At 38.7% G+C, this 17,309-nt stretch overlaps 2 protein-coding genes across 3 annotated transcripts; one reads left to right on the top strand and one right to left on the bottom strand.

Annotated features, from left to right (window-relative positions):
- The first annotated feature begins 1,658 nt into the window (after positions 1 to 1,658).
- akt1s1 (AKT1 substrate 1 (proline-rich)) lies at positions 1,659 to 7,039 on the top strand. The gene is made up of 6 exons (XM_041968199.1): positions 1,659 to 1,795; positions 2,297 to 3,030; positions 3,123 to 3,387; positions 3,489 to 3,572; positions 3,653 to 3,825; positions 4,713 to 7,039. The coding sequence occupies exons 2-6, from the start codon at positions 2,638 to 2,640 to the stop codon at positions 4,848 to 4,850; spliced, it is 1,053 nt and encodes a 350-aa protein (XP_041824133.1). The 5' UTR covers positions 1,659 to 1,795; positions 2,297 to 2,637; the 3' UTR covers positions 4,851 to 7,039.
- A 215-nt stretch (positions 7,040 to 7,254) lies between these two features.
- Positions 7,255 to 16,836, bottom strand: zgc:195001 (uncharacterized protein LOC567531 homolog). 2 transcript variants are annotated; one of them, XM_041974992.1, is made up of 4 exons: positions 16,789 to 16,836; positions 11,209 to 11,271; positions 8,933 to 9,072; positions 7,255 to 7,905 (listed from the first exon to the last, which is right to left on the bottom strand). In XM_041974992.1, the coding sequence occupies exons 1-4, from the start codon at positions 16,808 to 16,810 to the stop codon at positions 7,501 to 7,503; spliced, it is 630 nt and encodes a 209-aa protein (XP_041830926.1). In that variant the 5' UTR covers positions 16,811 to 16,836; the 3' UTR covers positions 7,255 to 7,500. The 2 variants fall into 2 exon arrangements, with proteins under 2 accessions (XP_041830926.1, XP_041830923.1); XM_041974989.1 differs by lacking the exon at positions 16,789 to 16,836 and adding an exon at positions 11,404 to 11,467.
- Positions 16,837 to 17,309: the final 473 nt, after the last annotated feature.

Below are 17,309 nucleotides of genomic sequence, written 5' to 3'. Positions count from 1 at the left end.
ACTCTGCATCGGTCTGTCGTGGTGAAGAAGGAGCTGAGCCAAAAGTCAAAGCTCTCGATTTACCGGTCAATCTACGTTCCTACCCTCACCTATGGTCATGAGCTGTGATTAGTGCGCGAAAGAACGAGATCGCGAATACAAGTGGCCGAAGTGAGTTTTCTCCGCAGGGTGGCCGGGTTCTCCCTTAGAGATAGGGTGAGAAGCTCAGTGATCCGAGAGGGGCTCAGAGTAGAGCCGCTGCTCCTCCACATCGAGAGGAACCAGATGAGGTGGCTCGGGCATCTGGTTAGGATGCCTCCTGGACGCCTCCCTGGTGAGGTGTTCCGGGCACGTCCCACCAGAAAGAGGCCCCGGGGCAGACCCAGGACACGCTGGACGGACTACATCTCTTGGCTGGCCTGGGAACGCCTTGGGATCCCTCCGGATGAGCTGGTGAATGTGGCCAGGGAGAGGGAAGTCTGGGTTTCCCTGCTTAGGCAGCTGCCCCTGCAACCCGACTCTGGATAAGCGGAAGAAAATGGATGGATGGATGGATGGATGGACGTGAGAAAACTATGCTTCTTAGCAATACATATTATTGACTTGTTTATTTCTCTTTTAAATGGTGCTGCATTTGTCAAGAATGCATTTGTGGGATGAGTAGCAGAGTTGAGTATGTAGGTTGCGGCTGTGAGAAAGCTGCCAAATCTTCTTTGCCTATGCCAAAGAGCTTATTCTGGAATTGACTCTCGTTTGGTGTTGTTAATTGGATTAGAATATTTAGTCTAACGAAACTAAACATACTGGCAACTTTAAAATGAATTAATCTAACAGGAGCTCGATCCAGATCAGTCAAACGTAGCACGCTTAACGCCAAATTACAACAGAAGTAGGCTAATAATGTGTCTTGAAAAGAATATTTTCCCAATTGTACCCTAATAAGGCTTCATGTTGCTCATAGACATATTAAAAACTATTTTATTGGGGGGGCGGGTGTCATGGACATAATTATTAAATACTAAACACCAGTTAGAGCTTCCAAAATATAAACTTTTTTGGCTGCAGAGGCTTCTCTGTTTTCACTTAAACTTTACTCGATAAACAAAAAGCCATTTAACTTACGTGCAACTGAATGGTTATGTATGGATGAAAAGCCACACTTGGCACATAGACAGGGCGAGAACGTGCCCGCCCACAGACTTTGGTCACCTGCGCAACGTGCGTTTTGCTGCGTTCAATAAACAGGCAACGTCAGAGCGGCGTCAAGTCAAACATAAAACCGGAAATAATAAGTTTACTTTGAAATAAATAATTATATAGTTATAAATATTTATATAAAAGAAAACTATTTAATATATATAAATAATACATTAAATAGTTTTCTTTATATATATATATATATATATATATATATTATATATATATATAAAGTAATGGAAACTTTTCTACGTGTTTAAAAAGTATTTGGATATGTATTGGCAAACTATCAAATAATTTAAATTGAATAAATCGATTGCAAATTCTTGGCCACGAGTATTTAATTATGTCATTTTAGGAGGAGCTTTGGTAGTTAAATAGAAAATTATTAAGAAATTAATTAGACGTTGTTCGTGTTGTTTCAAATTTTGCCACGATGTTTTTTTATATTGAAATCACTTAACGGAAACACTTTGATTAGCGCTTGCTAGCTTGCTGCCGCTGCTGGTGTCAAGCCTAGCTAGGGGAGAGAAACCGTGGGAGAGGGCAGAATACGTATGACTAAAAAAAGATTAAGCTCGATTAACATCTGGCAACGTGAAAGAAAGAAACTGAACGGGTAAGTGAAGCTCTTCCTTCGGCTTTATGATCAATACTGGCGAGTTTTAGCTCTTGTTTAAGCCTGAAAATGGAGGTGAAATGTGGTTCCATCATGAGGAGGTTGCACACAACACTGAGCAAACAACAAGATAAACAACAACAGCTGCAGCAGCGGTAGCAGCCGCGCTGATAAGTCCATGCAGTTTTAAATGAAGTGGATGTGATTTTTTGAATCAATGAAGAGGATCAGCAGCAGAAAAAAGTAATTACAAAGCGCTAACGTTGCAGTAGCTTCAATTGTTAGCATTAGTTAGTGTGCAGAAGAGGTGGGGGACTGCGTCCGTCATAACAGAGCCTATGAGGATTTATATGTCTGCCTACCCATATCTAGCGTGTGCAATTGGTTTGTCGGTCCAAAAGTATAACTTAAACAACAAAAAAGGGATGCATTAAAAGGAACAGTTGTTTTAAGCCTCATAACTGGCACGGTTTTTTTGTTTATTTATTTTTATTTTTCCAGGTGTCACCAGCGACTTGGCAACATCTCTTCTCTCCCCTGGCTCTCCGGTGTGTAAGGACACCGCCCCAAGTATCATACCTTAAAGTCACTTAGTGCCTCTGTACATTAGAAGTTTCTAATTTCACCCCTGCATTTTCATCAGAACAAAAACTATCTGCAAACTACACCAGCAAGACATTAATAAGTCAGATACATCACATTTACCAAAGTCAGCACTTTATTAAGTTTGGTGCCCCATTTCTGACACTTTCGGAGTTTAATCCTCACAATCTAACTGTCATCAGCATTGCACAGTTATCTCATCAAGCCAGTACAGCTGAGGTTTCTGTAACAGCTCCATAATGGCCTCCATAACCCAGACATCTCAGCCTGAGATCCCAGACAACCACAAAGAGAGCTGGTTGGCACTACTTTCTGCTGCAGAAGTGTATTGTCAAAAATCTGGCTGTGACCTGGCCATACTCACAGCCTGTAAGAAATTTCGGTCATCAACTGGAGATGGAGAAGGAGGGAAGAAACGGGAAGGTAGCGCCACCTTTCCAAGAGAGGGGGATTTCTCTTATAACGTGTGGGGTCAGGGGTTTCTGGCTGAGTCGGCACGCCGCTACATGGATGACATCGGTGTGCTGCACTCCACAACCATGCTAACAGCTCAGAAGCATACGCGCCAATCCAGGGAAGAGGGAGGGACCAAGCTTATGGTTGACTTGACCTCTGACCCTGGACACAGGGGGGTGAGTGGACTGTTTATTCTGGATGCCGTGTTGAGGTAATCATACAGAAATTTCACATGCATAATGTGTTTGGTTCTCTGCTGACGTTGCAGAACTTTACGGGCGATGGTGGCGTGGGTGGAGTCAGCCCTAACGGCAGACTGTACTCCCAAAGCTACCCGTCGATCTACAGCTCAGGATCTGTGAGCGGGCAGGGTGGCGGGCAGAATGGTAATGGGGAGAGGGAGCGGGAGAGGAGTACTCTAGAAGCAGAGAGGGGGAGACAGAAGTCTGGGATTGTGGATTTGGAAGAAGAGTGTGAGGATGAAGAAGAGGAGGACATGGATGAGAGACGACCTTATGGGAATGAAAGTGCAGGTGAGGAAGGAGACTGTAAACAGGGTTGTTGAGTATGTTATCGGTGGACAGCTGGAAGAAAACATGATATATTATTTGTTTTGCTTATGATTTTGCTTCAGGTGTTTTCTCAATGGATGAGGACTCTCTTTCTCGGGACTGTGAGCCGTTCTTTGAATCTGATGGGGAGGAAGAGAGCACAGATGGTAATGGTCGTGTTTTCACACGCTATATATACAGATATATATTTGAGGATTACCTGCATTTCTTTTTCTATCTGCACCAGGCTCATTAAGCGAGGATGCCCCGCCCCCGACGCGCAGCATGGCCATGGGTCAGCCCGCGTTCTCGGCCCGTCACGCCCACCCGATGGCTCTGGCCCGCTCGCTGCCTGTATCTGTGCCTGTGTGGGGCTGCAAAGGCAACAGAGCTCAGGGAGACAGTAACAGTGGTGAGCGGGTGAGTATGAGCAGACAGATGCTAGTTTTCATAGATTTCCAACATATTTTTAAAAATCTCATATGACGATACATTCAGCTCTTGCTCAAGCTTCACTTTAGAAATTCAGATGTTGCCACCAGTGATTCTGCAGTTTCTTCTTAAGATTAAACAGGTAGAGTTAAATTGTGTTGATCATATGCTTGATTTCCACTTGATGATCCACTTATTTATTGCTGGATGGATCAATTATAGTTGTCAATATAATCATCAGTGAAGCCAGGAAACCCAAAGAGAGGCAGTTAAACAGTTAAAAACAGGAGCACAACCCAAGGCTTTCTGTCGTTTAGTAAATTTATCCTGTTGTGAAATCATTTCAGGAAGTCTAAATATTGAGGGATCTGTTGGAGTGCTGTTTATTTGGTCTAATGAATAATTAAACTAAAGGATGCTGTGACAAGAGTGGCTGCATGTCTTTGTCAAATTGTTAGAGATGCTTTAAGAATAAATCTAAACAAAAACCTTCTTTTTAGAACATGAAAATAATGCGTCTCCATTAACTTAATTGAAAAACAGACGTCTTCTAATTTTTTTAAAATTTTTTTATTTAAAGCCACTGTTGTTTTTAGTTGTTTTTAGTTGTCTTTAGGCATCAGTTGATCCCGACATATTTCATTCTGGCCAAACACAAAGACGCTATTCATTTCTCACAACTGATCCACCGGCTAACAGCCACAACGGCTCCTTTGGTTCATGTGACCGTGAAAGTGTCTGAGGTCATGCGGTGTGAGCGACTTTTCAGAATGTCAGACATGTTTGTTGTTTTTAAACATACTGAGGTGGAGAATACAGAAAGTAAACCTTTATGTTCAGGTTTTCTGACCAGTCTTCTTTTGTTTTTGTCTCAGGTGGGTTGTGCTGACCTGGAGCATATCGCTGCCAGCATGAAGGCCCTGCTGGCCCCCGGAGCCACTGATGGGACGGAGATGTTCGGGGCCCTGCCACGACCTCGTCTCAACACAGGGGACTTCTCCCTCAAGCACTGAGAGGGGTGGGTGGGGGGGAGTTGAGCGGAGAGAAAGGGATAGAAAGTTGTGACGAAGCGAAACCTGGATTGTCTGGCAAATGTGACGCACACTATGTGAAACGGTGCAAAAGCAAGCACCTCCATTTATCTCTCACTAACCTAAATTAACAGCACATGCTTTCAGGAGTAACGGTCGGAAAGAAATGTTATCGACACTAACATTTTCAACACTACTACCCCCGGCTTTGCCACAAAACATCTCGCATCACTAGCTACCACACAAACCACAACACTACATTTGAATAAGGCCTCCAAATATAAGTGCACAGTGACCCACTGCACTGAACACTGACTCTGTAACAGGGTGTAAAGTAGTTTAAAAGATGTTTGCCTTTTGGTCACATAACCAGTAAGGTGATGAGACATTTTGGGAAAATGCATCCATACCTGCTTCATTGCTGGCTCTGCTGCTCCATTGATCTTTCCCCAAAGAAAAAGAAACTCTAAATTAAAACAGACATCAGTACCTTTTTAAAGCTCACTAATCAATTGTTGAGTCTATGCACATATATTTTAGGGAGCTACATCCTGTCCATGCATGTCTATTTAAGATTAGGGGTATTTAACTTCTTTTTTTTTTTTTTTAACAAAAAAACAAAACAGCAATGATAAATATTCTCCTCTTAGATAATTGGTCTCCTTTTCCTTCCCATATCCAAATATTCCCACATTGATGTTGTGAAACAGTTGACATAAATAATGCAAATTATAAAACCAGTGGCAGCATTAAACTGTAGCAATAGAACAGGTTGTAAATGCTGGAAATGGTAAGAGACATGACATTTCTCTGTTATTTCTATCCAGCTTTCTGTACTTAAGTGATTAGAAAAGAGAAAGATTATGCGAAAGATGAGAGATAAGTTCAGATATTTCTGCCCTAAGTGCAGAATTACAAATGGGAGGCTACGGTAAATAACATGGCAGAGGTGTAAACATCAAATCCTGGGATGTTACTGCTCCACATCAGCTGTAAATTTACCTCGAAACATTTGATTATACATTACTGTCTGTTGGATTAAACATGGCAGACGACTTGTGAATTAGTGAGCTTTATCAAGCCTTTAGAACAAGGGAACAAGGATTGCATTTTCCCCTGATCTAATATTTCCATGAAATTCCATTAAAGCCCAACGATCTATTAATTTAAATCCTTAAAACATCCTGTCCATTGAGCGGGGGGGGGGGTCAAATTTATATAATAGTCTTGAGATTGTTCTCAATGGGGCGCTTATATCCAGCACATAAAAATACTTTCTTAGGAATCTCAGTTGTAGTTTAACCACTAATAGTTTATATATTTCATATCAACTTGTTTTTGTATTTTGATTAGGCTTGAATGCACATGTATTTGATTATTGGTCTCATATTGATTACAAAGCTCATGCAAAATTCACAACAGGCTTGTATGTATATATAAGCCAAGCTGCAGTGTTTTACATACTAATGTGCTGCATTCACCTGCATGAAGCAAGTACTCGGTACATATGAGAGCATTTCCTCATCCAAAGAAGTATTATTGTAATTTTACTTTTCATACTTGGTTGTTAAGACTGTTCTATAAATGTGAATCCCTTACCATAGCAGGCGGCATCCATGTTTCATGTGTCTGCTGGAGAGAAAATTTACTTCGAAACTGTCCATTAAATGACTAAAAGCAGCAAGGAGAGTCCAGATTTTGCAAGTAGCAGATGAAAGAAAAAAAGACATTTGGATAGATCATTTGAGGTTGATTTGTTAACTCCCATCACGTACTGGGTAAGATGACCAACTGGTTACCCCCAGTTGTATCCCTCTTTATGAGGGGAATAAACCAGAGAAATAGATTTAACTCAAAGCTTGTGGCTTTTGGAAATGTGAGCAGAGAACACCAGCACCTCCTCATAAAATGCCTGTTTTTAATTTTTGCCAATGAATGACTGATTGATAGAATGATTGTATATCAACAATGAGTTCTAGGGGATGGTATTGTTTCTTTTTTCCCCTCCTTTTCCTCTGTTGTTGAAATGACTGAATGAGAGCAAGAATCTGTGTTTGAGAAAGAGAGAGATGGAGTTGATGTGAAGGCAACATGTCCATCTCTGACATAAAAAAAACAGAATAAATGTTCCGTTAAGTACTTTTATGTTTTAAATAAAGGAGCAACACCAAGAGGAAAGGCTTGTGTCTTATTATGAGATGTGTAAGGATGCAGTATTATTACAGACCTCTAGAGGGTGCCAGTGTACTGTATAAGAAAGAATAAGTGAGGCATCACATTAAATTATGCACATGATAATTTATTGACTACGTTCAGCACATAAAAAAAAGATAGACTAAAGTTATACAAGCTCTCTAGCTAATTCAAAGTCATATGTGCAATAAAAACACTAAACTGCCTGTTTTTCTATCTAAACAGACATTTAAAGATACTCATTAGGTAAAACAGAGATCTTTAGATATAATGTGACCTCAAAAAGCTGAATCGAGACAAAGATGTCAATAAATTTCACACCTCCTACACTTGTTCCCCAAACTTCACAATTGTTTTTATCTCCTCACACCTTTTACTTCCAGATTTACATTACTACACCCTCCTCTTCCTCCCCACACATGCTAATCCCTTCACTGAGTCACTGCTCCTTTTTCCGAATAAGACAGAATGAATTTGTGCCAACCCAAAATCCGGGAAAAACTTTTTCCTCCAAGCTGGCTTTGAACTTGTGAATCAGTCGCACCTCCTTCTCAGCTTCTCCCTCCACCAGGAGGAACTTAATGATGCCGGCAGGCTGGTCGACATACACACCCATGGTGGAGGTAACGGGGAGCTGGATCTCCACGTTTTCATTGTTGTGCCAGACTTGGTAGCAGGAGCCAGACCAGCCAGCGCCCCAGGAGCTGGTGTTCTCCCCGAGCCCGCAGGACCCCTCCTGGCCCTTCCGGGGAGCACTCCCATAAACAACCCCGATCACCACCCAGCCATTGTAGTCCACCTCCCAGTAGCCTCGGCAGCCCAGCAGCCCCTCCTTACACAGCACCTGGATGGAGAGAAGTGGCTCTTTTTATTTGTGGAGGTGATCTTTCTAGTGTGAACACAGAAGGTTCCCTGAAGGCTGCTGAAGGTTAAAGTTTTAGTGTGTAACATTAATGGTTACTTATAAGCATTTACATTTATAATATTTAAATTAGTTTTCTTTTGCATTTGGTTGCAATGTGCAATTTATGCCACTTGATGTCACTACAGCTTACATCTTCATGAGGTTTTTTATGCAAAAATGCCAATGTTTTCTGTTCTGGCTTCTAAAAGAGTGGAAATTTACAGAATATTTTTAAATTTATAGTGTCAGATTAGAATATATATACATACATAAACATATAAAGATTTCTCAGAATCACAACATATATATATAGCTTGAGATGCTTGAGATGAACAGCAATATGGGAGGGTTGGCGAGGTAGAGTTTATATATGTATATATTTACATCAAAACTGTGGATAGAATCTAGACCAGGTTCATCGCAGCGTTATCCTGTGACAGTTTCACAAAGTGCATGCAAAAACATTTACCTCACCACATTTTGAAGAGACAAAAAGTGATTTTATAAGAGATTTTATTTTTTTAATAGTGTAATAAGAAGCTTACAAATTGTTTTTGGGGTGATGTTATTCTTTTTTCAAAGATTAAAGCTGTGGATTAATAATTTTATGCTTCAGATTTATGAGTTTTGGGTAAAAATCTTTAACACTTCAAAAAGGAGATGAAAGAAAATATTCAGACAGTAATTTAAATGAGTTTTTTCTTCTTCATTGATTGCTTTAAACTCTTTAGATTTAGCCGCTCCTGGGATAAAGAGGATTTGGGGAACCTGAAAACCCATTTTCCACATCAAGCAACTATAACAGCAAACTGTCACATTCAGCTGTTATATTCATTTATATGTATAATTAGTGGGTGGCTGTTAGTTTCAAACTAACTGAGACATCAATTATTAAACTAATCAAGTCAGTTTAGGTGATTTTTCAGCTTCAGCATCACTGTGTTTACTCCTTTAACTGCAGGCCTACCTGAGGTGAGTCTTCGTATCGCTCAGGCCTGTTGGGATATGGGCAAACTGCATCGGATGTACGAGCCACCTTAGAGCCCCCCTCAGAAATCCACAGCAGCTTCTGCGCAGTCTTATCATCCAGAGAGATGGGGAACCAGTCTGAGAACATTATGAGGGAAACACAAGCAGAGAACAGCAGATTGAGCTGAAGCTGTCCTACAAATGAATGCAAACACAGAGATCAGTCAAACAGCATAAGAAATCTGACACAAGAGAAATGCTGAACTCTGTAGAGGCGAGTTTAAGTTTATCTTCATCCTCTCCGTAATATTTGCTAGCTCTTAATTTTTGTAAACTGGCTCGAATAAACAACAAAGATCACCACATCATCATTCACATCCTCCATCCAAATAGCTGAAAATGTTCTAAATGGAGCACCTTGTCATGTGAAAATGAATTAATGCTAACAGTTCCTCTCTGGGTTAAAGTAAGGCTAAAATAAGATTAAAGACAGTGTGACTTCTCCTTCCGCAAACATCACATTACACACCTTCCTGCTAAAAATAAATAAATAAATAAATAAAAAAAAACAAAAAGGAGTTACATAAATGAGACTGGACGGAGCAAAAGTTAAAGAAAAAGGCCTGTAAATAACTCGCGATCTATCTCCACGTTGAAACAAGAATTTTCTTTGGAGTTTGGATGCTAGAAAATAAAGGAATCAAAGTGATAATCTGCCACCTTTTTGTTAGATTTCTGACTTTGAGACAGACTGTTCATCTAACAGGGACACTCACTTAACCCATTTTGACCTAGAGTGATAAAAGCTTTTTTTTTTTTAGTGATGCATTTACATAAAAACCCTCTGTTCTAACCTTTGAACATGATTAAAAAATTCATGTGTGCATGCTTGATTTTTCCACTTTAATTTCGTGGCTCTAGTTTCTTCAGAGGCTGAGAAGTAAAATATTTTAGTGGACAGTTTTTGTTTGTAAAAATCTTTGGGTTGCAGGAGACAGCTTTGTCAGAAATCTCAAACCAAATGCCTTAAAAGAATCAAGGTCAAATTCATTTTCATAACATATTTAGAATCTGCAGAGTTAAATAAATCCCTTTACAGTGAGATTAAACTTTTGGTTGTCATGGTTTTTATGGTCCTTGGCTGTGGAACAGCCTTCCAGAGGAGCCGAGGGCAGCTGCAGTGCTGATATTTAAATAAATAAAAAGCTTAACCCCTTGATTTGCAACATACTACTTCTGGCACTTTATTTTATTTGTTTAATCTAACTTGTTTATTTTAGTCATTTATTATTTTTTCCACTCTATTTATGATTTATTTTCATGTTATTTATTTATTAATTTTACTCATTTATTTAATATTTAATCGTATTTTGTTTCATTTTTGTTATTTTGTTCCAAATTTGTTCCCGTATTGATTTTGGTTTTATAAAATTGTAAACAAATTTAGGCTTTAAGAGGTTAACGCTACCTTTTTGTAGTAAAGCTTTTAAGTAAATATCTTTTTAATATTCACAGTTGGTATTCTACTTACATTTACTTCTCCCCCAGTATTATGTTAAATTTGGTTTTACTTTCTGATTGTGTTTATCAGTTTATTTAGTAGTAGCTTATTTAACACATTTATATTATTTCCATTAATAATGAAGTTGTTATTAATATTTAACCCATGCCCTTTTTGGATCATATTTTCCATTTATCTAGAATAATTAGGATTAGAGCAACAATAAAAACAGAATATGAGTTCAAACCAGTCTATTTGAGTCTTATACTCTATAAAAATGGAAAGCTAAGGAGAAGAGACGAGTCTTTAGCAGAAATTTGATCACACCTAAACTCAGGATGCTGAGTGAATTTTTCCACAAATTCACTACCAATAATCAAACACCTCTGTTTGAATCCAGAGCTCTAGAATGAGACCAGGGTTGATGTAGTCTGCAGTCATTCAGGACCACTATCCTGCAGGTTATAGATACTCCATGCTTCAACACAACTGACTTAAATTAAGGAGCCGTTGTGCAGAACATGACAACAAGCTGTAGGATCCATTTAATTTTAATCAAGTGTTTTGGAGCAAAGAAGCATCTAAAACCTGCACCTAGTGACCCTCAAAGACCAGAGTTTCCTGGTCTATTCCTGGTCTACATGCCTTTTCTTTACTCCAAAAATTTTTCAAACATTGTTTTTTATTTATTTATTTTATTATCTATAAAATCACACTTGGATGGGCATGTCGAATGTAGCTAACAAGCACCTAAACACCTTAAACTGCCTTACATTTCATGAAGTCCGCCCTGGTGGTTGGTTCGGGGATATTTGGCTCATATGGTGGCAGCTTTTCTGAGAATAGATGGAAAGAAATGCATTAAACTATATCAAGAGTGTATTATCACTATTTTAAATGACAGCAGTGCCTATGTGATCTCATCCTTTGGCAGCTTCTCCTCAGCTTGGCTTCACGCTGGTCTTTACCTTCTTGAGTAGTGCTGCCTTTTCTTCTTGGAAAAGACAAAGAAGAAAGCATCTTTTCATTGCCATCTACCACTGACACGGTGCATAGATTGACATCCTCTCCTCAGGCTCTTCTTACATCAGCTTATTTAACAAAAAAAAGCCCTGAAATGCACAGCATTCAGGGTGGCGCTGCTGGCTCCTTTAAACCTTTTCATCTTTCTCTGTAGGCTCCTCATTCATCAAAGCTGTTGCCAGGGCCACTCATCTGCAGTAAATCACCTGCTGCTCTCAACATACTGTAGATCACAGGAGTGTGCATGTGTGCAATGTCAGCTCAGCCCTGATTCATGGAACGCCTTCCACGCTTCATGTTTCAGCACAAGAAATCCGAAGGCCTGAGCTCACATTTGTTAAGAACATACGCTGTGGCACTGACAGCAGGGGTCTCATTCCAGGAATACACTTTCTATATGATGCTGCTGCTTAACATGGCCGAGGGCATGTTTGTCATGTTGTGGGCTGGAGTGTGAGATCTGCTCATTTGTTCTTTCTCCGACGTGAGTCACAACATCTTCTGATATTCAAAGAAAGCTGTAATCCCACACAGGCCGTCATCTGTCTCCTGTCTGCGTTGGTCACCTGTGCTCAAGTTACCGTCTCTCCGATTTCACACCAGCGATCATGCCGTATCAGACCACTGCATCACTGCAATCACTTGATTTTCCTCTTGCTCGATAACAGGAGGCTTCAAACTGTGCTCATGGATGTGGGGTAAATGCATCAGTGGGCATATGAACAGGCCTCCTCCTTCTAAATTAAGACATAATTACTCATAGTTATTTTTACAAATTATACTTTTGTGTTAAAAGAACTTTATTTTCCCTTATTTACAGAATATTTCCCAACTTAGGCCATCAAAATCATCGCTGCAGGCTGGTACCGTCACTTTAAACAGAACAGAACAGAAATGTCGTTTGTACATACCTACTGTTTCTCGCATCACCTTTGTCTCGAAGTTACAGATTTTAGGAGGTTATTTATGCTGTTCATTCTGAAATAAATAAAAAACCTAAACTCTTCAGTTTACGTAATTTGTTTAAAAGCACAGAAATATTCCAGCCAAAAAAGTTAGCATTAAAGTACATTAAATAAATATATAAAAGAGCTAAATATTCATTATAATCCTCTCAAACAGTTTTCAGTCTTAATTTGATCATAGGTAAAACCTGTGAATAGAAAACATTAAAAATAAACTAAAATTGACAAAAAGTTTAAAAAAAATTGTTTTTGGCACAGTTATACAACTAGAATATTATTTATTTATCGATATGACGTTGCAGTTAAAAAACGTATCACTGACTTGAACTGTGTTTTTAATAATTTAGCAATGAATCCTGCAGATTTCTCTTAAAACTGTATTTTTTTTGTCCAGTCTCACCCTATTGAAATACACATATGAACCATTTTTTTCAACTCAGTGTCGACACAATTGAGTGAAAATGAGATATAACATGAATACATGTCAAAATGTATATATGTACTGTGTAAAATAAGAAAACTACTTTAAGCTTTGATGAACCTCATCTAACAGAGAAAATTGAGTTCATAGCTCTCCACTGCAACACCGTCAGATCATTTTCCTGTCAGATGTGCTGTCAGTTATCATTTTCACCATTAGAATATTTATCTAAAGCGACATTTTAAACAAAAAGCACTCTTGTCCATGCCAGCTACTTCAGTAGATTCTTCTTCAGCTGTCTTAAATTGTTTCGATGAATTTTTTTCATCATTTTATGTCACGTTTTTATATACGTTGGTTGTTTGCTTTGATTATATTAATCTGCATGTATTACAAATTACCCCTTGGGGACAATGAAGTCCTTGAATCCACTTAGATTACATTTATAGATTTAATTTATCATTTCTGACTGCTGGTAATATTTAGTTTACCTATAACTAATAAACAGAATGGTTTGAAAGTATAATTTAACAGATTTTTTAAAAAGCACCCAAAGTGCTGTAATTCTGCTATTAATTCAAATACCTTTCATAAATATCATTATTGTTATAACTTTATTTTAGTGTTTATTGTTTTTCTTTTCATTGTGAATATCCATATGTAAGCGGTGTTTGGGATATCTTATAAAATTATATCACTTTTAAACTAATGATGTTTGGATGTTAATAAAGTTTTTTTTCAATGTGTTTGTAGCTGAATTTTTAATAAAATGCATCTTCAAAGAGGACCTCCTTCTTTGATCCCAGCATTGCTGGCAGAGCCAAGGAAACGTAACCTCTCCAGCCTGCATGACCCCCAGCTGGACAGGAGGCCAGCAGAAGGACACCCGGGAGGACAACCGGAAGTTCGGGTGTAACATCTGCAAACATAAGATATGATTATGGGTTAATAGTTTGTCACTGAGTGGAGTTTTTATTATATTATATTATATTATATTATATTATATTATATTATATTATATTATATTATATTATATTATATTATATTATATTATATTATATTATAGTTGCAATTTTCTTTTGCGATTAAGAAAGCATTTTTAATTTAATTTAATTAATTCATGAATAAATATACTGTTTAAGTGTGATGCAGGACAATAGTTTGTTAATTGACAGAACATCCAGTTTTGATATAAGCCTGGTTGTTGTTTATACTGATCACCATTTCTAATTTAAAAATTAAGCATTCATAAATTACCACATCATGTACATAGTGTTAAACAGCAGATGGGGTGTGGAGGGAAGATTTGGCCAGATGAGGAGGGATAGAATGAAATCTGTGATACCGCCATTGGAAAATGGGCGAGTGGACAGCTGCTGTTGACATATCACTTCATCTGTCTTACTTTCCCTCCCCCTCTCTCTGTTTTCCAAAGGAAGACAACAAGGTTTAACTTTATAGAGGCTTTCAATTAGATGACAGTTTACAAAACCGCTATAATTAATTCCATCCACAGATCTGTAAAATATCTTTGGGTAAGTCAGTGAACAACTCAGGTGAAATTAGAGTGAGATATCAAACCGATGGTAAGTTTCACAACTGAAAATATGCAAGATCTCTTTGGCTGCTGTGTGGAAGTTCCACCTTTGGCTGTCCATGCTCAGCTGGTTCAATTGGTAAGCCCTGCATGGATAAACAGATACTCAAAAAGACTGATGACTTGACATCGCAAGCAATAGAGACACGGAGGATGCGGAGTGGGTGAAAGATTGAGATGTGAAGCATAAAAATATTTAAGGGCAGCAGGCCCACAAAAAAGACAGCTCATGAATCAAGTCGGGAATAATGGATGAAAATCTGGATGAAGCTATTTCTCAGGAGGAGTTTGAGCCTCAGCAGGATTGATGAACAACTTTCAGATTTTTGGAAGGAAGTTACCGTGAGCTTCAAAGCAACAATGTGTAGCATCCATCTAAAACATCATTCACACAATACTTGGCAACTAATTCCATCTTTTTCAATTAATGAAATTATCAGTTTGAGGAAAAAAGAAACAACTTTCACTACAAACTTAGATTTGTGCTTCATAACCTTAATAAATTCATTCTTGGTTTTTTTTGCCCCAAATTTGCCTTAAATTTGAATGTTTTTGCTTCTTTGATAAGGTCAGGTTCATTACATAATAATCATGAATAATAAACGTCTCACAAAGCATCCACCAGCTATCTGTTTTATTGCCCTCTGAATACAACTATTCTTCTATGTGCACTGAGATCCCACAGCCTAAATGATTATAAACTATTTACTGTAATAAATCAGGTTGGAAAGAAACATAAATTGTAATGACAAAATAATTTTTCTCCTGGATCTTTATCATTACATTATGCAACTTTAAAGGAGCGGACAGCTCAGCAAGGTCCTGCTGAAAGGTCAGCTGTGGATCTCGGAATACTTCATGAGAACTGTTTGTTTTGGAAGCTCATGAAGCGGACTTTTTCCTTTCCCAGATTTACCCCTCTTAGTGGAACAGAGTGACATTATCTGTGGAGATCAGGTTCAAAATATCCCACTGAGACAGCAAGATCAGAAGACGAGGGGGAGGAGGGTGATCCAGGCTCATCCTTGACTCCTGTCAAGTGTCAAGTCGTCCTGGCTGGAAGCCCAGCAAATGATGAGAGATGTGGATGGTAAAAACGGCAGGATAGATGAAGGACTCTGGGAAAATTCAAGAGCCCTTTAAAGGGTTATAGCAAGCAGAAAGCAGGCTGGTTTTTGGACTCCTGTGGGCTTCCATGACAAGTTTCCAAATTTAATTTTTCAATCTTTGTCAGTGTATCTTTATACACCGACAATCAGTTGATCACATTAGTTCATTAGATTTGCCACATTTATCATACATAATTTAATTCATGGAATTCAGCGAATGGGCTTGCAGGAATGACAAAGTAAACTGTTGATGTCATAAATTAGTGACATCAACATACATAGGCCTAAGGTGCTCTGTGTTAGATCATGCACAATCAAACAGCCATAAATAATACCAACAGAAGCCTTGGCATTGTGGTACTTGAATTACTGTGCTGCATTTCACACTTCATTACTGTGGGAGCCAGAGGAGGGATTAGTAGAAAGTGAGGATGGTGGTGGCTTGGGTTATGTAAGCTTTCCTGCATGGATTAGAAATATCCTAAAGAAGCAGCAAAGATCTTTATAGTAAATGTCTACCTGTAAGAAAAGCAATGCATACCAAGCCAGGTGCCATAAATCCCGTCCAAAAAGGACAGAAAAACTGAAGACAGACAGAAATATGAGCTCTGAAACTGAGGCTTTGACTGTCAGCAGCCGGCGAGATTGTCGTTCATGTACTTCGGTGACATGATTAATAGGCTGGAGAAAACTGGCAGAATCCAAGGTGAGTAAAACTATTTGGCACAGAGCTGACTTACAGGGACGGTTAGCATGAGAACACTTAATAACACCAAATAAACAACATTGGAAGCACATAATAAACTTGTAATAAAACACTGTGACAAGCAGTGAATCAACTTTTACTTGCTTTAGCCATTGACAATTTAAAGCAAGTGTGACACAAACATCTCTCAGATCAATGTTGAATGAATGATTACTGGTGTAATCTGATGATCAGAAATTGGGCCGGTTGCACATCGCCATCGCACAATAAGAAAGAAAAGGAAAGAAAATCGCCACACTGTTTTAATGGTTTGAAAAATGCTTCAGGGACTCGAACAGTGCTTTGAAAAGTTTACAAGTTTTAGAGGCGATGTAGTTTTGAGTCATCAAAAAGATGCAATGAAATGTTTAAATCCTACATTCAGTACAGCACATCAGTTTCTAATTGGGTTTTTCATACCACTGACACCTTGAAAACATGGTCAAATGTTCCTCACAGGTACCGTTACATGCTGATGATGATGCTTTCTTACCTGCTTTCTTGGGCTCTGGCATAATTCTCCTGGTGCTTGTGGTGCTGTTTGGCGTCAGACGGGATGCTTTTGTGATTGTGCTCTGTAGTCGCTGAAAGGTCACTTTTATTAACTTCCAAATGAGTAGGAGGAGGGAAGCGAAATGAGCGGGGAGGAGGGAACGAATACAAATTTTGGTCGGGTCGCGTTGGACCGTTACCCAAATGGATGGTCCTGTCATATGAAGCTTGTGATCCCTTCTCAGGATTAGATTTATGGAGACAGTACCCAGTATATCCAAAGTATGCACGCGTATTTGCATACACATGGACTCAGCATGTGCATGGGTTACACAGCCCAGATCATAGAAGATGTTGACATGAAATGACATAAGAGAGTTTTGTTTTCTGGGGTTGTTTTTGGATAAATAATAGAAAAAAATAACCAAGCAGCTTTTTAAAGTTCTAAGAACTTTGAATGAATGGCCACTAATTTTTAAACCCTGACACAAATCATTGGTATTATCTTCTGTAAGGACAGTG

The sequence above is a fragment of the Melanotaenia boesemani genome, chromosome 2 (assembly GCF_017639745.1).
Source record: "Melanotaenia boesemani isolate fMelBoe1 chromosome 2, fMelBoe1.pri, whole genome shotgun sequence".
NCBI classification, from domain to species: domain Eukaryota; kingdom Metazoa; phylum Chordata; class Actinopteri; order Atheriniformes; family Melanotaeniidae; genus Melanotaenia; species Melanotaenia boesemani.
This window is presented reverse-complemented; position numbering and strand designations above follow the sequence as displayed.